The sequence below is a fragment of the Hydra vulgaris genome, chromosome 02, assembly GCF_038396675.1.
Source record: "Hydra vulgaris chromosome 02, alternate assembly HydraT2T_AEP".
NCBI lineage: Eukaryota > Metazoa > Cnidaria > Hydrozoa > Anthoathecata > Hydridae > Hydra > Hydra vulgaris.
This window is the reverse complement of record NC_088921.1, coordinates 65,086,515-65,107,796: the sequence shown is the minus strand read 5'-3', so window position 1 is coordinate 65,107,796 and position 21,282 is coordinate 65,086,515. Positions and strand designations below refer to the sequence as shown.

General features: G+C 26.7%; 1 protein-coding gene across 1 annotated transcript; it reads right to left on the bottom strand.

Moving 5' to 3' along the window:
- Positions 1-15: 15 nt before the first annotated feature.
- Positions 16-21,072, bottom strand: LOC100204077 (trafficking protein particle complex subunit 13). Its single transcript, XM_065791701.1, has 13 exons — positions 20,970-21,072; positions 20,824-20,892; positions 13,079-13,178; positions 12,925-13,009; positions 10,998-11,122; positions 7,818-7,890; positions 7,674-7,718; positions 2,717-2,953; positions 2,528-2,617; positions 793-893; positions 482-560; positions 334-408; positions 16-171 (listed from the first exon to the last, which is right to left on the bottom strand). Exons 1-13 carry the CDS (start codon positions 21,013-21,015, stop codon positions 61-63), a joined length of 1,236 nt encoding a protein of 411 aa, XP_065647773.1. The 5' UTR covers positions 21,016-21,072; the 3' UTR covers positions 16-60.
- Positions 21,073-21,282: the final 210 nt, after the last annotated feature.

Here is a 21,282-nt window from a genome sequence, read left to right as displayed (position 1 = left end):
TTGAAAACTAAAGTCATTAAAGAAAAAAATGATTGAAATAAATGTAAAGATATAAAAAAATCATTTATTAAAAGGAATTTCACAAGTTGCACAAACAAGTAATTTAAAAATATCGTCAAATTCATAAACTCTAGAACTGTTAAGATCCTGTATTCGAACACCACCGATAGACTACAAAGTAAAAAAAACCCACTTTGAAAAACTATAAATTAAAATACAATTAAAAAATACATTTTATTATGTATAAAAAACTTAAATTGGATAATAAAACTAAAGAAGCAAAAAAAAAAATTTTAATTGAATAATTTAAACTAAACAGGAAAAAAAACATACATGAAATCCAGGCCTTATTGCTAAGAGTAGAAGAGTGATATCTAAGTGAGAGCCTTGAGGTAGCGGTCCAAGAATCTAATATAATCAAAAGTACATAAAACAATAATAAAAAGTAACAAGAAAAAAAAAGTGGAAAATTATTAAATACCTTTCCTGATATTCCACACCACAATATTGAATTGTTATGAGGATTTGTAAGAAACAATTTAGCTTCTATTTTTGCAGGACTTAAAAAAACAATAACAACAATTTTTAATTTCAAATCATTGGAATAAAAAAAAAAAAAAAAAAAAAAAAAGTGCATAAAAATGATTATAGCATGAAGATTTAAATTATAATCAAACCCAATTCTTTATTACTCTAAAATCAGCATGTAAGAAAATAAAATTTATTTGTTGCACACGCCATTTTAAAGTTTTAATACTTTCAGTACTTATGCTAACATTTTAAAGATGGTACCTTGAATTTTCAAGTCGACATTTAATTTGGAACTGCTTTTCTAAACTAACAACATCTGGTGCTTCAATTAAAACTAATTTTACATCACGCTCAGATGGAGCCTACAAAAAATAACAACAAAAAAACAATATTAAAAAAAAAAAAAACTGAAAATGTTTGGATTTCAGTTTATCTAATTTAAGTTATCAATGCATAAACTTTAAAACCAGAGCTTTATCCAAACATAATACTATACCATAAGAAATTGTTGGAGGAGTATGACAGCTAATTTTTTTGTATATGTGTAACCACAGCATAGAAGGGCTAAAAACTACCTTTTTTTTTGTAACCACAATGTAGATATAGATAGATAATGATTTTTTTTTGTGTGAATAACTAGTCACATAGTTATTCAAAAACAAATATAGTAACATTTGCACATATTTGCTGATTAATATTTATGCATTTTAACTAAAATATTATATTCTTTGGCTGTAAGAGCCATTCTACACAAATAGAATTTGCAACCATAATGGACTGTGATAGTTAAGGGTGAAGAAAGGGTTAAGGGAGGAGAAAAACAGATTGCTTAAGTAATATCATTCAAACTGTCTCTAGGTATAATACTAGAAACAATTTTTTTTTATCTATCACCTTCATATTAAGTCAAGGCTCTTAAACCATCAAACATGTTTATATAAAACATTTTTTAAATTTTCTTTAAAAATTTTAAACTAAATTTTATCAATATTTCACTCTATTTATCCATACTTCAAATAAATTTTGCTTAAATAAAAATTAAAAAAAAATGTATATACAGACACTCACACATATACACATCTCTTTTTTTTCTTCTCTCTCCTTTATATATATATATATATATATATATATATATATATATATATATATATATATATATATATATATATATATATATATATATATATATATATATATATATATATATATATATATATATATATATATATATATAAAAATTAGTAAAAAACACTTATCTAACTTTGATCTTCGACTTGAAGTTTCACCATTGCTGGATCATCAGGAAGAGAACTCTTCCTGATGATCCAGCAATGGTGAAACTAATTAATTATTGCTCTGTTCTTTAAGAACACTGAGCACTCTATTTGTAAAATACACTAACATAATTTACATATATATATATATATATATATATATATATATATATATATATATATTTATATATATATATATATATATATATATATATATATATATATATATATATATATATATATATATATATTCATGAGTTTAATCCCCATATAGCTTTTCTTGTCTACTTTTTAATATAACTTTTTAAATTCAATTTGGTATTTTCATACTTTAGTTAGACGTAAAGCTGGGTTTCCTTTAAACTTTCAATTCAACTATGATATTTTGAATAAACAGATTTATTTTTTCAAATATAGGCAAAAAAAAAAATGCAAATTTTTATCAGTTGCAGACCAGATGCAGATTTGATTTAGATCAGTCAGAACCTGAATACTGTTCTTTTAAATTAAATGCACGAATACATCACGAATATATGTGCATATATGTCAAACAGACAACATTATTGTATTTTAAATTTTTATGGTCAAAAAAACATGATTTGAAAAAAAAAACAATACTAAAAACAGAAAACAATTTAAAGAAAAAAAAGAAACATAACAAAAAAGCTTTATAATTTCAGCATAGTGAAATAAAGAAAAATGATTAATTTTAAATGTTATACCATTCTTTGAAGTTGACTTGTCTGTAAACGACCAGTCTCCCCAAAATTAGTTCTCCAAACAATGTCCAACTTTCCGATTGATAACGGAGGCTATTTTAAATAAAGGCAAAAAAATATCAAATATTTAAATGTAATTTTATAAAATAAAGAACAATTTTAACCTAAAATAAAAACCATTAATAACCAGACTTTGGTTCGCATCTCTTTCGAATCATCACATTTAGGAAGAAGTTTAAATAGATATTGTCTTGTATCCATTGGATTCATGTAACTACAACCAAATACTCCATCAAGTTTGTTGTCTTTCGGCAAAAAATTAAGAGATTGTACATGATAATACTGTGAAGGTTCTAGAGTCACTTGTTCCATGCACATATTTGAAGTTGTTATGTTCTGAACTTGAGCTTCAAGGAACACCAGATCATTCTATTATTATTATGTAACATATTAAAGTGAAAATAAAAACTAAAAAAAAAAGAGAATAGAAAAACTAAATTTAAAAAAAAAATTTAAATAATTTATAATTTATAACAAACAACATATCAATAGTATTATTTACACACACGCAAACACACAAATATAAATATATATATATATATATATATATATATATATATATATATATATATATATATATATATATATATATATATATATAGCTTATTTTGATTGTAAAATGTTTTTTATTTTTGATGGCTTTATTTGATCTTTATTCAACCTAGAGTTGAATAAAGATCAAATAAAGCCATTACTAGAGTTTGCAGTTTCAGTCTTACTTTCTAAAATCTGATTGTGATAATACGAAAAGAATCCAGCTAAATGAATCCAACTAAACTGGTATCATCAATAAGATTTCTTTCTTCAATGACTCAAAGCATTAAATCTAACTATAATAGTGGAAAGGAGACAAAAAGGAGATTTGGATTTTGCACAAATGTTTAAAATTATGCATATTATTGACAAACTAGAAAAAATTATATATTTACCAATCATTAACAGTCTATTGAAAGGTCACTATTTTAAATGTTTCAAATTTTCAAAGAAATCTACCATAAATCTCTTATTTGTCCTTGTATGGAGTACTATTGTCATACTTAGAATGATCCTTTTAATGATACTTGATGGTTCTTTAGAATGGTTCTTTTAATGATACTTAGAATGGTTCTTTTAATGCCTTTCTCTTATAATCAAGATTAAAAAACGCTTTATAAATGTAGTTAAGCATGCAAAACTTTAGCCTCTGTCCCAATAAGGTATAACCTTATAAGGTATAACCTTTAGCCTCTGTCCCAATAACCAGATCTTTTCTACAAACACTACAATGTTTGGTGCTCAAGCACTATTATTTCTTTTTCCATTAAACAAAACTAAATCTCGAACAACTCATTATTCAGCAAAGGAGAACCTTTTTACTGTATCTGCTAGTTCATACTATGAAAATATTTATCTATCCAGTTTCTTTCCTCGCATATCAATGTTATGGAGTTCTCTCCTCTCTTTAAGTTTTCCTGAATCAAACAACTTAACTTGGTATAGTTTAAAAATAACTGCAATACTTATATTTTTTTTTTTTGCAATACTTATATTTTTCTTTTTTAATTTAGCATAACAAAGTATATATAAAATATATACTTATATTGGATAAAAAAGAGATGATAAAAAATAAAAAAAAACTATATTAAACCATTTTTATTGCAAAACCTTACAAGACAAATTCGTAACAAGTGTTTAAAATATATAATCGGCAAAATGCTACTTACATGATATATGAGAAGAAAAATTGACAAAAAAACTTTTAAAACCTGCTAAAAAACTGTAAGCAAGATGGCAACAGATTATTTTATGTTATGAATGTCATTTTGAACTAAAGAGTTTGATGCATTGGATTCATTGAAATAATTCCGGCTTCTGACAGAAAGAAAATAATTCCGGCTTCTGATAGAAAGAAAATAATTCCTGCTTCTGATAGAAAAAAAAGTAGAAATAAAGAAAATTTTTAAAGTATTATACACTATATAATATCTTATACACTATATAATATCTTATACACTATATAATGTCTTCAAACTTACATAAATAGTATGAAAGATTACATTCTATCTATTCTAAAGTTATTGAAATTTAACATGGCCACCAAAATAGTTAAAAAATTCAAAATGGCTGCCAAAAAATTTGATTTTAAAATATATCCAAAATAACTTGCAGTGCACTCATCACTCACTATATTCTATTTTTACTAACAAATTTATTTTGTTGCTTTCTTAATTACTTAGTTGAGATAACCTGTATATTATAATACAATTTAAACAAATATTATATTAATGACTGTTATAAGATTATTCACTGTCTAAACTTTCAATTTCAAAATTATCATCTTCCGAATCTGTATCTTCTGGCAACTTTGCAATTATTGCCGGATTGAGGCAGCTGATTTTTCCCTTATATTTGCAAAATTCACTGCATGATAGTCCAGCTTTCGAGCAAGAGCATGATTCAAGCAAGTGGTTCAAGCTGTAGTGCAGCTGCAAGTCACCAGACGCAAAATATTGGGAGGTGCAATTTGGTTTTCAGTAAGATTCATTCTTGACTTGAGTGTATCCCCAACAACTTCCCAGCCATATTCAAGAGGATCCATGAAAGGTGGATCAGGTAAATTAACAGATCTCCAAATTGCTGTTTGGAAGTGTGCTCTGGCACAGTAAAGCCTGAATACAGCCTGTGTTGGGGACAAACTGCGTAGCTTTGGTGTTTACCTGTTGTTTTCCTGACTTTTTTCTTGAAAAGATGGCAGAACGCATTGAATTCCACCTCTCGCCTTGTTTTCTACCGTATAAAAATGCAACAAATGTTTCTGCAGAACCAACAACTTCATCAATTGATGCTGTATTGCCCAAGGATAACTTTGAATTTTGTTAAATATTTAAGACCAATGCCCAAAAAAGCTAACATGGCATTACATTCTGTTAGTGAGTGTGTAATAATTGGATTATTGGTGATGGAGGCGTACTGTTTTATGGTTTCATTTATATCGATAACAGCCTGACCTGATAGACTCCATTTTAACCTATAAATATAAATGAAATTATATGTAAACAATAACAAATGAATGATATGTGTAACATAATATTATAAAACTGCAAATATAGTACAGAATATTTTATTGGCTTAAAGTCATAAATACTTCCACTTGCGTTGACTGATTTCAAGTTATATATAAAATACATTAGTGTCTTCTGACAACACAGTTATAGGCGAATTTCCTAGCTTTGCTTCTTGAAGTAAGTGATAGATCATTGTAACAGCAGCTTCTTCGTATATTATGAACACATCTGGTTGGCCAATACCTACTTCAATAGGATGAGGATCTAAGCCAGTTATAATTACGCTTTCATTGCTTTCAAATGCAGTTTTACTCAGATGTTCGACTATCAATTGAATGACTTGTTTTTTGTCGTCGCTTACATTCAGAACAACTCCTTGTGCTGGTAGTGGCAAATACTCATGTGAAGCGAAAACCCGACTGTATCCCTTGTCATGCCTTGATCTGCACGAAGACTTAATACTAAGCTTAAAATACCGATCAAAGATAACATGCAAAATACTCCAATAGCTTGACGCTTAATGCTTTTTACCATCGCTGTCACATAATCTGGCACCTTAGCAGGCGGTGATGGCCAGGCCACTGTCCATAGTAGAGCACAACTGTCAATAATAAGAACCTTGGACTGTGTTGTATTTCTTGTTCCACAGTCAACTTTTAGCTTTGCTTTGAGAACCGATTTATTTGCCTTTCGCAGTTCTCCACTATCATCAAAACGTGAAGCTTCAAAATAAAGTGCTTCTCTTGAAGAAGCCATAATACCCATTGCGCGAGCATAAATAAAATCAGGTTGAACTATTTCTAATGTATCTCCAATTATTACTTTTTTCTTGGTCGCTGCTGCCATCCACCTTATTGATTTCTTTAAAGGGTTGTGGAACCCATCTGGCCAGCTATTCTCGTAGACCTGCCATTGAGCAGTACCAATCTGAATGGAGTCATATGCATTGACTGATGGATCATCAACAATTTGTCAAGAAAATATGTTCACAAGATCTTTGTCAGGATGATGAGTCTTATCGAAAACATCTGTGCATTTATTTATTGCTTCCCTAATGCTAGTCCAATCTTGTTCATCGCTTTGCAAATTTGGTTTTGTTTCTTCTTTGTGAGACATCACTATGTTTTATTTGAATGAATCGTTCATTAATTCTAAGTTGTGTTTCAGCTGTCCAATAAATCAGTGCCATAATGCCAAGATTATATTTTCATTAAGTGTTGAACCCATGACGCCAGACGGTTCATGTTCATACCTCATATATGTTGACTCATTAAAAAGGCCAGACTAAACACCGTTCCATAGTCCATCTCAGTGGCGCATAACAAAGGTAATAAAGACCATACCTGTGAACATAAAATATATTTATTAACTTTGGTTATTCACTATAATAGATATATATCAAAATTGTAATGGACATTGCATAATGATACTCATTCAGTATTTTGAATCAAATAATAAGGGCATAAATTTTTGCATCATTTTAATTTAAGTTATATCAATTATAATCTTAAATATAACTCTTACTGCAAGGTATTTTGGATATATTTAAAAATCAACTTTTTTGGCAGCCATTTTGAATTTTTTAATTATTTTGGTGGTCATGTTAAATTTCAATAAATGCAGAATAGATAGAAATGTAATCTTTCATACTATTTATGTAAGTTTGAAATCATTATATAGCTTTATATGACGATTTAGGAGAATTTGTAATTTTTGCCACCATCTTGGAAAAAAATGCAGCTACCGTAAAATGCCCAACAGATGCCATCTGGCTCTTAATGGATTTGGATTCCTCAGGTCATTTTACTATAGGAACCATATAAAAACTTCATATATGTCTCAAAACGAGGTACCGATACCAAATGCTTGGATTACATTATCATTATGGATTTAAGAGTAAACAACTTTTGTGATTTTAAGAATAAGAAAGGATAAGAAAAGGATAAGAAAAGAAAAAAAAAATCATTTTAAAAACTGTAGTTATATTGTAAGAAAAATTAATGCATATGCATAGATATTTATTATAAAAAAAAAAAAAAAATTACCTGCCCATTATAAAATTTAGTTTTCACTTCAAGAGGTTTCAATACCTAAAATAAAATAACAACTTTGATTTAAAAAGAAAAACCTGTGAACATAAAAAAAAATATTTAGTAATCATATTATTTATAATTTAACTACGGAAAAACCTGAAACTTGTAGAAACGTCTCATATAAAGTTTTTCACCATTTTGAGATGAGTATGTGACAGCACAAATAAGTCTAAAAATAAAATGAAGTTAAAATCATGTTTATGATAATAAAGTTGAAGTTAAGATTATCACACAATAATTATTTTGATCATTAAATTTATATTTATGATTATGAGAATGGTGCTGATGATGAACAATCATCATCCTCATCATCATAATATACAAAACTTTATTTTATACATTATTTACAAAAGTTTATGACTCTTATTTTTGAGAAATCGAAGTTGGTTTATATGCATATATATTTAAGTATTTGGTTTAACACAATATATTTTTCTTAGTATTAGACAATAGATCAGTTCTATATGCATATCATCAGTTGATTTAAGTAGGGTAATGAGAGACAAAATGAGACACCTAAGCACTAATTTATCTAATACAGGTCATCTAAGAACTTTCGAAAAAAGAACCTAATATTTCATAAATCTTCTACCATCCTACTATAACATAAAATATGAGTTGCAAAATTGCAGTGATTTGGTCACCAAAGATCATTTATTGAAAACACCTATCCTGTCCCTTTTTGCCTCGCTATGTGGGGCAAAATGAGACAGGATAGGTGTTTTCAATAAGAGACAGGATAGAAATTCAAATAAATAATGATAAACAAAACAGATTCTTAAGAGGTTTAGCAAGATAAAAATCAAACAAATAAAATTATAATCAAACTGTCACTAGTTAACCATATAATCAAACACACTGTCACTAGTCCCATAAATCACATAAAGCTTCACCAATATTTTGAAATTAACAGTTCGAATGAGCCCAAACTGTACATTTTAAACATTGACTCTACTTCAATACTTTTGCAGCCATACTCCATAATTCATTACAAAAATAACATTCCCAGTTTTCAACACTAAAACTTTCAACTCTTTCTTTACCCTTTTCTAATGTATATTTATTTTCTTTTTTTTTTCTTTTAACTTTTTTGATTTTTCAGAGGATTCAAACAGTGATTTTTTTATAACGTGATGTTGTTATTATCTGTGATTATTCTCCCTTTCTTGGTAACAAAGTGATCTTTGAAATAGCTAAAATATTAGAAAAGCAGGGTATTACTATACTAAAATCAATATTTTCTGAACATCCTGACGACAGTGCTTGAATTATCTAGTGCTTGAATTATCTAGTGAATCAATTTTATCAGCTTTATGTAAGTTGGCATTAGAGCTTTTGTCATTATTAAACTTAATGTGTGGAATTATATCCCAACACAAAAGATACAATCCAGATGTACGAAAGCCAGAACAGGCAACTTCTGATAGGCTTTGGAGAATATACCTCTAAGTTGATCATTCATTATTTTCGTCCAAGATGCTCATGTAACCATGATCCACATACATATTATATAAAGTTTTAAGTGGTTTAAAACAATAGTTGTCATTACACCTCGTTCGCCACTAGTCACATAAGAAACACAATGTTTTTCTTTTATTGTTATAACTTAAACAGATTTATGAACAGTTGTAATGCCTGATTCACAATTAAAACTTTAATGAGGTTCAAACTTGTACTTTTTCATAACAACTTCTATATTATTGAAATAAATGCTCACAGAATCGTTGTTTAAATCATAAACACAATTTAAAGACAAACCTTAAAGCTTTCTGATTGAAAGGTTTATGCCTCTTTAAAAATCCACTTACAAAATCTTTTCCTGCAACACCATTATATTTATTAAATGGATAAACTATTTTGTACTTTTTAACATACTGGAAGACAATTTGTTGAATGTCACTTATAGACAATTCATTTCTTTTATGTATTTAACTAATTAACTTTCAGTATCATCTGGCAACATTTTTTTAAATAAACCAAGTGATTTTTTATGTATAATAATATTCTAAACTCTTTAGTTTTCTTTAATACATTCAGTGCAAAACATCTTTGTTTACGTTAAATGTCAATCTGCTTATCTCAATGAGATTTCTTTTAATTTTAACATAACATGCTCTGCTCAGAAAAATTGCGACATTTAGTTTTTCTCTTATAGTTTCTAACCATATTTAACTTTCTAAATAAACGTGGCTGATATCGCCAAAACAAAACATCTCGTTTTGCCCCGCAACATGTTGGCATCAAAATTGTGTAATTTCCTGGCAATTTTGTCATAGAAAAAAAATATCAATATATGGAAATGATAGAGCAATGCCAAAAGATGATAATAAAACACTAACTTTGGATATAACAATTTTTTCCACTCAGAAAGATAAAAAAAACTCTAAGAAAAATTAAAACAAGAACGCATCAAACTTCGTAATTGTCATATAGTCAAGAGATGAAATGGTTGTCATTCTCTTCATCTTCTTCATTTAAAAGTGACTCAAGATATTTTTTGTAACACTAAATAATTTAAGAACACAAATAAACGTTAAAAAATTATTAAAAAACAATAAACTGCGTGGTTAGGATCATTATAAATTCAATCTGTTTCATTTTGCCCCATCTTTAGCACAAACATTTTTGCCAGGTAGCATCGACATATATTAATTATTTTTTATAACATTTTTTTTCAGATTTCTTTTTTTTCTTTCTCAGAAATACTGTGCATAAAATGTGCAGTATCAACCTAAAAATGTAGTTATGCGAGTGTTTTGTTTTACACACACCAATGACAATAGAGTCACTACATAGATGGAGGATTCACTACACGAATCACTTAAAGGTTTTATAGGCACTATGTAAATTTTTAAGACAAGGCAACAGAAAATATTATGTTTCCAGTACTCATTTTCATCTTTTTCTTAAAATTCTAATTATTAAAACTGTATCAAAGTGCAAATTAAAAAAAAAAAAATAAATGCCGACCCTATTCTGCTATTTCTTGAGAGATAATGATGTGCATTAATCAAATAGAAATTCAACTACAATATGTAAAAAATATTACTAAAGTGTTATTATTATTATTATTATTATTATTATTATTATTAAATTGTTGTTAAATATCAAAATATTTTATATATACATACTTACAACTATAATCAAACTTTTTTTCTTGCTTTTTCTCCCGGCTCATAAGAAGCATATTTGCATTATTTACACATATTTTTTATACATATTTTTAAAATTGAAACTATGAACTATTCAATAAAAAATAAAAAATAAAAAATTAACATGTGAGTGCCAAGCTCTTTCACTTCGTAACTTATGACATCATCAACACTTTGATCAGGTGACAACATATCTTTAGGTTTAAAAGCTGTTAATTGAAACCGTTGAGTTGCTGTTTGCATATCTGTCTAAAATATATATAAAATTATATTAAAATGATAATGCCTAATTATAAACTGTTTATATATAAAACTTTAGTTTATGCTCTTAACTATACATGTTGCTAAAAAGTAGGTTTTAATTATATTGTTACTTGAAGGTAGGTTTTACTTAAAGTGTTACTTGAAGGTAGGTTTTACTTATAGTGTTGCTTGAAGGTAGATTTTACTTATAGTGTTACTGGAAGGTAGGTTTTACTTTTAGTGTTAATGGAAGTAACACTATAAGTAAGACCTACTCATTATATTAAGCTAAGTAAAAAGCAACCATGCAATTAAGAACTTTGGACAAATCTGTCATTTTAAAAACATTTTTTGGAGTCTTGAATCAAATGCGAGTATCTTATTTATAATCATCTGAATTCATTTATATTTTATCTTATTTTAACAACTTAAAGATTCATTCTTAAAACAGTGTGACAGTTCTTGTTTGGAGACATAAAGTCAACAAAAACACAACTGTTAGTCACACATGAGAATGTGTTAATGTGTAATTAAATAAATGTAACTTTATACTTCTATTAAAGATTTTCTTAGTATTAGACAATACCCTCTAGCATTAATTTCCTGCAGTAATAAAAGAAATATTTGTTCAAAGAAACAAAATTTCTTTCACTGCTGCTGTTCCAAGCTGTTTTGGTGAATAAGATAAAACAAATAATTACAAATAGAAAAAGCAGCTATACAAATAGCAGAAAAATCATGGGGTAGAAAGAGAGTTGAAATTCACAAGAAGAAATAAAAGCATGTCTGAATCCAGGAGATTACAAAGGCACAGTTCTCAGCAGAGAGTCAAAAGACATCAGCCCAAGGACTATCACAAAGAAAATAATAAATGGAATATAAGTAAGCCTTAAGGCAGTAAGAAGTGCTTCGATTGGGTGAATCTGGTAGATAAGTAGATAAAAGTTTTAAGATTATAGTATATTATGAACCACTCAAAGGAAAACAAATAGAAACTGAGCACAAGTTTGGGACAAAATCAAAGAGTGATTTTAGTTAAATCAAAGGATGTGATTTTAGTTGTCTGGATTTAAATAAATGACGGAGAAAACAAGTTTTTGAAAATCAAATTATAATAGCCATGAACACTGTAATATATGAAACAGCTGTACTATATATATTTTTTCAAGCCCATGTTCTGCAAGCTTTAATTTTATTATCTCAAAACGCATCTACAGACATTGATACTGTCATTTGAATTAGGCCTAAGCATCAGAACCAACAACTCTATGAATGTAAACTAATATTCATGTAACAAATATCGTCTATTTACGATAAAATTGTTAGAAACTAGAACAAATGCAACTGAAAAAACTTTTAAAACCAGGACTTCATGATTTAAAATAATTCAGTAGAAGTTTAGTTTTTAGTTTAAATGAATATTATAAGAACGTATAACCATTACACACATTTTTAGATTTTAAGTAAACTGATTTCCATCATATAATTTTTTTTTTGATTCTAAACCATTTTATAAAAAATGTATTCGACAAATAGGTTCTTTTAATTAGACAATTAGAAAAAAAGTTTACTTTTCAAAAAAAAAAAAAAAACTAGTTTTGTATAACTTATAAATAATTTTATACAACTCATAAATAATTTTATATAACTTTATAACTTTTATATATTTTCTTGTTCAATTCGACCTTTCTATGCTAATTTTTAGTAACATAAAAATTTAAATCCACTACATAAGTAAATTTTAGTAATTTTTTTTTATTAAAAATTCTTTTTATTATTTCTTTTATTTAGAATAAAAAAAAACTCACCTTGACAGAAATATCTTTGCAACATTGATTACTATCATTAAGAATGCTAATGTAGCAAGAAAATGTCTCTCCAAGATAAATGCTTCTACAAAATAAGTATATTTTATTTCTTTGAAGAAATAGTTTTATAAAAAATTGTTGAAACAAAACTTACCCAAATGCTTGTGGAAGAGAAAGAATTTCACCAACTGCCATTTCTTCTGCTCCTTTTAAAGCACTTATATCATTCATCATTTCGTTATAAAACAAATCTCCTGTGGATAAAGAACAGCATAGATGCTACAAACATAACTAAACACTAATAATTACTACTTAAAAAAAAAAACAAATCTAAGCTAACTAAACCACTGACACATATATATAGCTATTGTAATATACTTTATATCATGTATTTTTTTAAACCTTTTTTTCATATAAAATATACACACTATTTATAAGCAAATTTCAACAATTTTTAAAAAACTTTACTTTTACTATCAAACCATTAAAAAATATATAACTATTTTATAACAAACAAAAGTGCAGAGACTTACAGGACAACGGACACATTTTTTTAAGAATTTTATAAAAAATTAATAAAAAAAAGAAAAAAAAAGAAAAGAAAAGGTTTAACTGAAGTTTTAGGAAAAATAAATAAAATAAAATTGAGGAGGTCAAGAAAAGAAGTAAAAAGAAACAAAAAACATAAACAAAAAATTGAAAACCAAAACAAAACAAATAACCAAGAGATAGAAAAGAGAAAAAAGAGAAAAAAAAGGAAAAGCTATCTTATACTGAATTTTTTTACAGTTTTTCAATTTCTTTACAACGCAAAATGTATGAGTACTCTAAAAACAAATATTATTATTATTAAATTTATTATCAAATCTATTATTATATTTGCAAGCCATATTTTGGCTATACTAAGTCTTCATTAGTTAAAGTCTTGTCAAAAATATCTGATTAGAAACAGTATGAAATTGATTTGTTTGTAAATCTGTCTTTTAAAAAAAGCTATGTTTTGAAAAAACATAGCTTTTAATAAAGCTATGTTTTGAAAAAAAACCTATATCCTTTGACATCATTAGGCATGCAAGGGGTCTAAACTTGTGTTTTTTTTTTTTTTGATGAAAAAGTAATTTATTAGTTTTTTAAGTTTCTTAGTTGCTAAGGCATCTTATTCCATGTATCTATCGGTAAGTAACAAAATAAGATACAAACTACAATCCATATGGTCTTTAATTCATTAAACAAGTTGATACTAAAAATAAAGTGATTGTTTTCTATTAGCAAGTATGGGGTAACTTGATGCATTATTTGTGGGGGGTTGTGAAACTGTAGAAAAGTACTCCATTGTGTCATAAACAATTCTAGAAATTATTTATTTTAATATTTAAAATAAATTTTTAAGAAATTTATGTAAATATAATACTAGAGAGATCTAATTTCGATGAAAAACAATTATTCATTAAAGCTTAAGAATGACATTTAAAACAATATACTATATAGTCTTCTGAAATGTAATTTGAAACACCGGATACATTATTAAAGTTATAATTATTCATTTGTTTGTCTTTCCAATAAAAACCTGCTTTTTCTCTACATTTTATACTTTTAACTACTTTTTTAATGCTCATAGTGTGCATCAAGGTATCCCATAGGTGGGGTACCTTGATACAAATTTCTAGTTTTACTTTAAATAGTCTCACAAGTTATATTTTGGTAATTTGTAAATTTAATTTTGTAGGTAAATATTTCTCCTACAAATTAAACCAATTGCCAAAAAAAAAACATTAAAAAAATCGTTATTAAACAAATACCAAAAGTGTATCATGGTGGCCCACTCTCCCTGCAAAAATACGATCTGAATTTTGTACTAATATTTTTTTTACCTTGTTAAAAAAGTAAATCAAGAAAACCCTAATAACAAGCCAAGTCATGTCAGGTGTTTGGTCATCATGATTACCCTGATCATGAGTTTGATCATATCAATCAGTGTCAGGGTTAGATGTATGGTCATTATGACATAGATCATCTAGGCCATATTTTTAAAATCCGAAAAATTGTTTAGATAAAATATCCTGAAATAATCCAGAATATACTTTTCTCTTAAATTTGCTTTTAGCTGAGTTGTAAACAAGTATATATAAGTAGTACATGTTTATATATACTTGTTACTGTTTCAGTTGATGACAGTAACGATAAAAATATTTTTATAACTTGTGTTTCCAAAAAACTATTTAATTATCAGGAAAATATGAAAAATTAAAAAAATATCTGGAATTCTGGAAATATCCGGAAAAAGTTAATCCCATTTATGATCATCCTGCTACTGGTAACAAAAAACCAGTGCAACCTGTATTACATCATTTTAAGTAGTTTCATTACATCATTTTATTAGCAACATTACATCATTTTAAGTAGTTTCTACGTCTTTCTAAACGCATTTCTTAATGTTCCTGTTGTCTTTGAAGCAAGATTGGTTTAAAGCAAATTAAAGCTGATAATTCTTTCTTAGCTTTCAAGGAAAATTGATGTTGTTCTTAATTAATTTTTCTTATTTTATTAATTTAATTTGTTTAAATTAATAAAATAAGAAAAGTTTAAATAAATTTTGTTTGTTGTTGGTTGTTTACTTGGTCTGTTTAGATTTTTAGGAACTAAGCAACAAGTTAGGCAAGTTTTACTTTGCTTTTTAGAGCAACTAAAAAGAACTGTAGTTCTTTTAGTTACTTGAACTCATTGTATTGTTACTTGAACTCACTGTATTGTTACTTGAACTCACTGTATTGTTACTTGAACTCACTGTATTGTTACTTGAACTCACTGTATTGTTACTTGAACTCACTGTATTGTTACTTGAACTCACTGTATTGTTACTTGAACTCACTATATTGTTACTTGAACTCATTGTATTGTTACTTGAACTCACTGTATTGTTACTTGAACTCACTGTATTGTTACTTGAACTCACTGCATTGCTACTTGAACTCACTGCATTGTTACTTGAACTCACTGTATTGTTACTTGAACTCACTGTATTGTTACTTGAACTCACTGTATTGTTACTTGAACTCACTGTATTGCTACTTGAACTCACTGTATTGTTACTTGAACTCACTGTATTGCTATCTTTTTTAATTAGATGGGTTAATAAGAATAGATTTTATTAGAAAGTCAAACTAATTCTTATTAGTTTACTACTCAGTTTTATTATAAGTTAGAACTTGATTTATGTATTTTAAATGAAAAACATTTTGGATATCCGGAAAAACTGAAAGAGTAGAAAAATATTGGGAACTCTGGAAATATCCCGAAAAAGATAATCTCTTTTTTTTTTGTTGAAAAAAAATATACATACCTGTATATCTTTTTTCTAAACAAAATATACAGGTATGTATACTTAAAAAAAAAAAAAAAAAATAAGGAATAGAAAAAATAAAAAACATCTGATCGAAGCAGTCGAAAAAAATGATTATGCTTATCTGCATTTATTTATTTAAAGCCTTATGCTTCTTTTTAAAGGTATGTGAACATATGCATTTTATAAATTATTAAATTTAATTTTTCAGCATTTTTATTATTTTAGATTAAAATATAGTGTTTGACTTCATTTTTTTAACAAGATTGTGCATTGTAGTTGGCATTCTTTGTTAAAATAAAAGCAATTGATTTTATTAAATATTATTTTACATATTTGATAAACATCTAAGTTCATTTTGTTATCTTTTTGTCACAATAATTTGTAACTTTTAAAATTTTTGTTTAATAATTTTTTATCAGTATTGACCTTACTGGTAAACCAGTTCTTAAACTAATAAGTTGAATTGAAAAGGTTTATATATCATACTTGCAGTTAATTACCGAATGTTGAATACCAATTAACTCAATTACTATTAAAACTCTCCGGTTAATTCATACCTTGGATAGCTCAAACTTTGTCAAACTATTTTTTCGTCGCCTTTCAGAAATTTTTTCAGGATAACTGAAACATTTTGTATGGGAATTAAAGAAATTAAAATTAAGCCTAAAATTTTTTTCGTTGCATTTAGATCTAAATAGAATAGATAAACCATAATAAAAACCATAAAAAAAAAGCAACTATTTTATAGTTTTATTGAATTTTTTAATAAAAGGCCGCTAGCTTTTTAGATACAATTTTATTACCAAAAAATAAGGTCATTGTGTTTCTTAAAATTTTCGAACAATTATCTTTTGAGTGTACAGCATGAATACAATACATAACTTTTTTGATTGAAACAACACGCTTTTATTAGTATAATAGTGTAAACTTAGTGGTAATGCTTTAGCATTGAATAAAGAAAAAACGCCATAACTCAAGCTAATATCTCATATCAGCCAAAGTTTGAATTAATGGGAACTTCCTTTAGCTGACCATTCATTAAGTTAAACCATTTTCTATGGTCCCTTGAGGTTCAAGTTATCAAAAATTAACTGTATTCTAAAGTAGCTGCATTTGATTTATATATATATATATATATATATATATATATATATATATATATATATATATATATATATATATATATATATATATATATATTATTTATTTTGAAAATAGTCCTTGCAGAAGTGAACGAGAAAGGCCTAAGTAAGATGAAATTAATTATCTACAAAATGTAAGAAATGTTGCTAGACAAGGAAAAATGAATTGCATTACAAGATTTATTACTATTCTATATAATAACTATTTTAGAACAAATGAACCAGATCTGTCAGCATTGTGGTGCTAAACAATAGGAAGGTAGTTTTGCCTCCTCTTTCGCCATTTCCACAAGCTTTACAAGATTAATTTACACGTAATTATATAGATTATAATAATAAATATTTAAAATTATATTAGAAACTATAATATCTGTCTTTCTTTTGCTTCATTCACAGCTAATGTTGTTCAGCCCATGAATAATAGATGGCCATGTTTTAGAATATATGGTCAAGTTTATAGTTGTGTAGATAATCTAAGGCCAGATCAAGATATTCCTCTAACATATTGTCAACTGTATATCTATAATCCACTTGCAGCAATAAATTTTAGAATGCAACAACATGTTTCGTTTACAACCTAATTGCTCTTGCACTTAAACACATGGCTAAAATAAAAGAAATTCTTTAACCAGCTATAGAAGGTTGGTCAGTCTCAGCCATAAAAATTTCTTTACTCGAAGAGCAAGATAGACATCATTATAACCAACCTTCACATAATGATTTGCAGTTGCAGAACTCAGAGAAGATAGTACTCCACCTGCTTCCAGGCTGGAAGTTTATATTCAGATCAGACTGCTAATAATAAAACTGACTTATTTACTTAAGTAATTAAAATTAAATAATCTCCTTAATGTTATTTTTAAACATGATGTATTAGGGAAAGTTGTAACCCATGTTCAGGTTATTGAATATTTAAAAGAGTGTTTGCCACATGTTCATATTTTGAAAATGATGATTAGTTGAAACCGCAACATTCTGGAAACACATGTCTGCTGAAGTTTGGCATAATATGTAGTGAAGAGTGTGCACCCTTGGTCCTAAAACCCAGCATGCTTTAAGTTATATAAGTTATTAAAAAACTATTAAAATATTAATTGAAGAACTAATATTGAATATAAAAACAAATATACTCTACTAAAGTTTAGTAGAACCATTAATATAGATAACCCTAAACTGGTTTTACAATTTTGCCATAAATTTTTTATTTATTTGGTTTATTTTTTCCCCCTGGATTTTAGGATCATAAATTTAGGTTCATACTCTACTTACAGATATGTAATGTGCTCTTAAAAATATGCTATGTGCCATACATCAGAACACACTTTTTTTTGGGTATTGTGTATTGAGTATAATACTCACATCACACTCAATACGCAACTCAACATTTTTTTGAGTATAATACTCAGAACGCAACTTTTTATACCCATTTTTGTTGAGTTGAATACTTAATATGCAACTCATTGTACGTATTATTTTTGAGTATTTTCGCAAACTTCGTATTTGTAATGACTTTATGTGTTTAAATTGAATTAAATTTTGTAATTTTGCTTAAAAACATATATTTTTATTTTAAAAACTACTTTATTTTGTATCATAACTTCAATTTATATATAAATTAATCTAATTTAATGATATTGTTTGAATGTTTTATATAAAGTTTTATTGTAGATTTTTTACTTTGATATGTCTAAAGGATACGCCAAAAGAAAAAAAGGTTTGACTTGAAGAAGACTTGGCTGTAAATAATTCTAGAAAAAAAAAGAGAAAAGAAATATAATGAAGAAGATAAAGAAAATCTGCCTGTAAATAAACAAATAATCTCATTAATGAAAAACAAAATTTTATTTTACACTCAAAAAATTGCTTATTTTTACGCAATATATTATAAAATAATACGTATGATGAGTTGCGAATTCTACAAAAATGATGAGCTGCGTACAGAGTATTATACTCAAAAAAATGCGTATGTTGAGTTGCGTACTGAGTGTGATGTGAGTATTATACTCAATACGCAATATGCAAAAAAAAAGAGTGAGTTTTGATGTATGCTATGTGCTATTGTTGTATGTCATCATTGTAACGTTGTTGTGATGTTTTGTGTTTATTGAAAGCGTGGTTTTTCCACTGGTGTCTATCATTTAAAATGATTAATTAGTAGTTAATTCATGGAGCTTACTGCTTCTAACCATTCACTATAAGCCAAGACAATGCATTTAGCTATAAATACATTTGTTTCTCAGTTTAACTTTTTAACTTTAGTGTTATTTATTGTTTTTAACAAATTTTGAATCCATTGTGTGTCTTCAAAGTTTATTAGTTTACTAAAAGCCAACATGAAATAACATTAGGGGTCGTCCATAAAGTATGTACGCTTTTTTTCACTCCCCTGCATTTTGCAATACGCTTTTTTGAGTACCCTCCACCTCCTTAAAAGTACCTACGCTTTTAACCAATTTATCTAACATTTTATGATATTTTTTTAAATTTAGAATCTCCTCTCATATATAATCAACCCACTGCCCTCCCATCTCATATACGCCACCTGCCGACCCCCTCTTCTTCTCCGAGCGCATGTACTTTATGGACGATCCCTTATTGAACAACAGCAACAAGGACTGATGCATCATGACAATAACTGCAGTATTACAAAAAACCAAAAACAGGTTACTTTTTTCCCAGTTTTTATGTTGTTTTTTTCCGTCTCTTGTATATCTACTTATCCATTACAATTTTTATTTTAGATTTATCATATAACATATTAATGCAATATAGAAGAACAAAATTTACAATCCTTTTGTTAATTTGTTAAAAACATTTAATTGTAAATAAATTTGTCATTCTGTAATAAACAGACTAGTTTGAAAAACTGAAACTTCTCAAAATTTAATTTAAAACATTTGATTAATTAATTTAATTATGTGCATTGAAAGTTTTTAAGGAAATAAACAATTTCTTTCTCAAAGAAATATTATCAATGAGGATACCGAAAATATAAAAAAAATATAAAATAAATAATACTTTTATTGATCTTCCTGTTTAACAGAAGTTTATTAAAATAAAAAAATGTTTAAGATAAGAAGTTTAGAACAAAAAGAAGTTTATTTATTATTATAACAAGTAATACGGTATTACAAGTTATTAAGTATTTAACATTATTCATTTACTGAAAGCATAATAAAGTATCATTATTTAGTACCAGTTTTTAACACAAAGTTAAATTTCAAAATGTGCTTAATAAAATTTTTATATTAAAAAAAAGAAAATTTTTAAAGTAAAAAATATTACCAAAAAAAAAAATCAAATCAATTAATAAAAACATTTTAAAATATTACATAAAAACCTTTATTTTGTAATGTTTTATATGAATATTTAAATAATAGCTTGAAAAATATTGAACACTGAATCAAATTTTACCAGGAAAATCATGCTCTTCAGCAGTAACATGGAGAGGAGACTTAATTGAAGGTTTTGTCAGTCGCATGACTGAAATAAAAGCAAAAACAGTTTATCATGATTTATCAAGAATCGTTAATCATAACTAAATAAAATTTTTTTTAAACCTTTCAATACCAACAAATGATCTTTTTCTTTAACTTGGTCTTGCATTTTTAATCTATTATGTCATTTTTATATACACTAAAAAATGAAGTGGTAAAGTGATTATATGAAGACAAAACAAGGGAAAAAAAACTAAAGAATATTTGTAAAATGAATAATCATTAGTATACCTCTATGATTTTGAATGTTTTATTAAGTTAAAACACTTTGATTACCTAAATGTTACCTAATGTTATAACACAGTGAAGCTAAACTGTTTATGAACTTTAGTTAAAATAAATACATTGTGAAAAATAATAACTAAGTTTTAATTAT

Bases quoted from the DNA above. Each gene is read 5' to 3' on its own strand.
- LOC100204077 (XM_065791701.1), bottom strand. From the start codon at position 21,015: ATGCAAGACCAAGTTAAAGAAAAAGATCATTTGTTGGTATTGAAAG. The intron at 13,010-13,078 runs GTAAGTTTTGTT...CTTATTTTGTAG, and splicing joins TCTCTTCCACAAGCATTTGG to AAGCATTTATCTTGGAGAGA. The intron at 172-333 runs GTATGTTTTTTT...TTTACTTTGTAG, and splicing joins CAATAAGGCCTGGATTTCAT to TCTATCGGTGGTGTTCGAAT.